At 41.5% G+C, this 3,968-nt stretch overlaps 1 protein-coding gene across 2 annotated transcripts in view; it reads right to left on the reverse strand.

Moving 5' to 3' along the window:
- tle5 (TLE family member 5, transcriptional modulator) overlaps window positions 1–2,847 on the reverse strand; it is a 31,729-nt gene extending 28,882 nt beyond the window's left edge. For both annotated transcript variants that reach the window (XM_079158006.1, XM_079158005.1), the window contains exon 1: window positions 2,028–2,847. In XM_079158006.1, coding sequence (XP_079014132.1) covers window positions 2,028–2,054 — 27 coding nt within the window. In that variant the 5' untranslated portion in view covers window positions 2,055–2,847. The remainder of the gene's footprint in view (window positions 1–2,027) is intronic.
- Window positions 2,848–3,968: the final 1,121 nt, after the last annotated feature.

A 3,968-nucleotide genomic window follows, 5' to 3' on the forward strand; every position in this document is an offset into this window, starting at 1 on the left:
CAGAACGAGTGAGCAGACATCCTAAATTCCCCAAACCCCATTTTTAATCCTGTGTGTCGGGTCTTAATACTCCAATCAAGCAGCATAAGGGCACTCAATTGGATTAGAAAAATAACCTCCTATCAGACAGGCAGGCAGGAGTGGCCCAGCTTTTCTCACCTCGGACTCATTTCTCACCCCCATCAGGAGGTGAGTACTCCACCACCTCACCCAGAGGAAGGAGGTGTAACATGGGCTCTAAAGTGGAATCTCACCCCAGTAATTCCCTGAAATTAAGTATGCAGCTTCATCTCTGCCACTTATTGCTCATTTACCTCGCCAGCTTTCTTGTGAGAAAGCATTGTATGAATAATAAACAACAATAACAACATTTATCCACAGCTGGTTAAGACTAAACTTTTTTTAACCCTTTTCACCACTAAAAATAATTTCTTCTTCTGCAAAGCTTTACCAAACCTTCCAATTGAATTTCGCCCATTTTTTCCCGCCTGCTTTCCCACGATGCTTTGAACTTTGCGTCGCACCGCAGTCAGTGTGTAGAATACATTTAAAATACTGTGACATGGACTAAAACACAACCAACAAAAAAATCTATTCTTACTGTTCAAAGCAGGTAACCGGCTGCTAATATGAAATGGTCACTGTTGAGTTGTTGAGCAAATCGTGTGAAGGCTTTTATATCCCAAATGCATATTTTCTTTCTTTGCCATCTAAAATGGAGCCGTGGTAAGATTAAATTCAATATAGTGACAGATATTTGTGTGGAGAACATAGCCCAAACTGTAGGTTTTTTTTAGATCCTCAGTTTCAGAACCCTTAGGTTGAGCTCGTCTGACCAGCCAGGCCAGAGGTTTCCCAAATCCTCACATTCTGCTCCCGAGTCTGGGAACACACATCCTGGATGGCATCAGTGGCAGTGCCACAATCGGGCTGCCACACACACACACACACACACACACACACACACACACACACGCACACACACGCACACACACGCACACACACGCACACACACGCACACACACACACTGACCGCCAAAGGGCAAAGCCATTCAAGTCACAAAAGACATTCAGGTTCTAGCTTCGGCAAACAACTCTTCCGCTTCGAGCAGTAAAAAGTACAAGTCGTTGCCTGGGAGAAGCAGAGGGCACGGTCTTCTTCTCGCTGTTGCGTTAACCTGCGCCGGACCGACACAAATACCTTTTTGTTATGATTTTGCCCTTGCGAGGAAGGGAAAAGGTGAAATGGCAGCCAAGACCAGGAGGTGGAAATACAGGTTATGTCACCATATTTCTGTTTCAGAGAAGTTTCTTGTTGCACCAAAAGAAGCCAGTTGAGTTTGACCAGAAAACATCATTACTAACAGTGACACCAGTGTGTTGGTCACTTAACATAAATGTTTGACCAATGGGCTGAGAGGCCTCATCACGGATACATATACATGCCCTGGACTTAGTTTCTGTTACCATGGAAACTTGAGATTTAGGGGAATTGAGGAGATGGCATAGAACATAATAGTGTACAGTGGGGTTTTTTTTGAGTGGTTCAGTAACCATATGATGACAGTGACAACATAATTTATATATCTTTGTTATAAAATATATATCTGGCATTTTAGAGACTGCAGCCCATTGAAAATGCACTGACACGAGGGAGTGAAAATCACACATAGCTGTGAAATATGACAGCATTCATTAGAGTTGTTTGATTTTGGAGGACATGCCATCATCTGGAGAAAAAAAAAAGTTTAACAGTTTAAATCCTAAATACTAAAAAGGGTTTTATTCTCCCACCGTGTGTCTGTAATCCCACAACCACACATCTTCTGCAGAACTTACCAGAACTAAACACTGCAGTTATAAAAAAACAAACTCTTCTAAAACCTCTAATTAAATTACAAAATGCTCCTAAAAAAAAACAAGCATGCATAATTCCCCTACCTAGCTAACCTGCCTTTAAATCAGTTGGTGTGTTACCTAAATTCTGGAAGAAAAATAAATAAAATGTAAAAATAAAAACCACTTACTGAGTGTCTTGATTGTGGAAACATCATGTCAATTCCTTGTTTGTTGCTTTCCTTCCTTAACACGATCAACTGAGTGCCCCGTGTTTATATGTTTCCTTTGTCCAAAGCTAGCCCAGCCGTGCACAGTCCAGCGTTAGCAGGACGACTAGCTAACGGTAGCTAGCGACCGAATATAAGTGATGCACTTTGAGGTAAAAGGAGTCGGTGTCTTGTCTGGGTGATGGTAGACCTCGTACTTGTGTCCAGACCCCCGTATTTACTGCGTCTGTTGAACAGGAAACCACCACAGCCAGTGCTGGTTCCTCGTTTGGCTAAAGCTAATGGCTAATTCTTCCAAAGCTGTCAGTCAAAATGATCCATCGCAGTTGCAAGAAGCCTTTCCGCCTCAACGCACGAGCGGCGGCAGCGATGCGCGAGCTCAACGCATGTAAATTAAAAAAAAAAAAAAACGTTACGCACACACGGTGGTGTTTGGATTTATCGGAGGGGGGATAGTAATGGTTTCCTCCGTCGCTTTGTGGTGGTGGTGCTCCTTTATAAAAGCTTGCAGGTCGCTTGCTTCACACAGCCGCGATTACGCGGATGAAAAAAAAGTAGGAGAAAAAAAAAAACGGTCTAATTCTCAGAAATAACAAAATGTCTGCGGGTTCGTTGTAAGTTGAAAGCTCGTTCCGACAAACGGCTACACATAAGTCGCGCGCGAGTGAAAAAGAAAGACGCTCAGAAGGTTAAATCAACTTCAAATAGAAGCTGTTCGGGCTTCAGTTTAAACTCTGAACGTTTATCGGAGGGAGTCGCGGAAGAAACAGCGGGTTTGTCAGCGGTGGTGAAGCTAGAAAGTCAGTCCGTTCTCCGGGAGCTTGGAGGCGTAGAAGCTGAACGCCCCACACAGAAACACAGCGGATAGATCAGCGGTGACGCAGAGATCTACACGCCGCAGATCTAACCTCGTCGGCCGGCTGATGTCTGGGCAACTAGCGCCCCGCGTGGACAGGTCGCCACACAGCGGCCTCCGCGGTCACTGGAGGCGTGATGTGTTTATATCATGGATGTCTGAAGGAGTTAGTATCATTTTACGATGAATGATTAATGAATAAATATGTTTTCATCGTATATGGCTGTAAATATTGCATGATTTTAAACATGAAATCAGGGAAATCGTCATTGCAGGCATATAAATCTGCAGACAGTTTGCAGGATTAATCATCTATATTTGAGTGATATCCGTAAACTCTGTAAAATGTTTTATTTATAAAAATCCACTATATATTTACATAGCAAATAGTTGTTTGCTGCTATATTAATGCTCTGAATCCTGCATAATTTCTTTTTTTGGTTATTGAAGTTGCTTCAAGATCTTTTTCAATAACTCATTTACTCTCTCTACTCCTGGAACTTTAGTATTGTTTTCAGTCTGCGATGAAAACTTGATATTCACATTAATTTACAAGCAGGTAGAGTTCACTGTCACAGAGTCACAACATTAGCTGCTACATGGATCCAAACCAAGAAGTTGTGCACATTTCAGTCCATTTAATACAAATTAAACATGTGTACAGTTTATATTACAGCTGCCAATTAACCACTGTTCAAAGCATGCTGTAGTTCTTCAGATGTTTTCCCCCTTGCAGATGTTAAATACTACATTTAAAAGGAGCCACTGACTTTAATGCCACAATAAAAAGGTATAAAAACTAACTTGTGGCGATCTGGCTCTATGAACATCACGTTTTTTGGTTATTGTTGCATGATAACTGTATTAATTTTAACTTTGTACTGAAGAGAATGGAAAACAGCTTACTGGAAGTTACGGGAAGTTATGTAAAGTACACACAACTTGTAGTATTTGACATAATTTGTATGGTTCTTCAATTGCAATATGTTTATAAAAAAAAACAAAAAACTTTCTCACTCCAAAGGAAATGTACAAGGATGCAATAA

Source organism: Pholis gunnellus (assembly GCF_910591455.1).
Source record: "Pholis gunnellus genome assembly, chromosome: 4".
Classification (NCBI taxonomy): domain Eukaryota; kingdom Metazoa; phylum Chordata; class Actinopteri; order Perciformes; family Pholidae; genus Pholis; species Pholis gunnellus.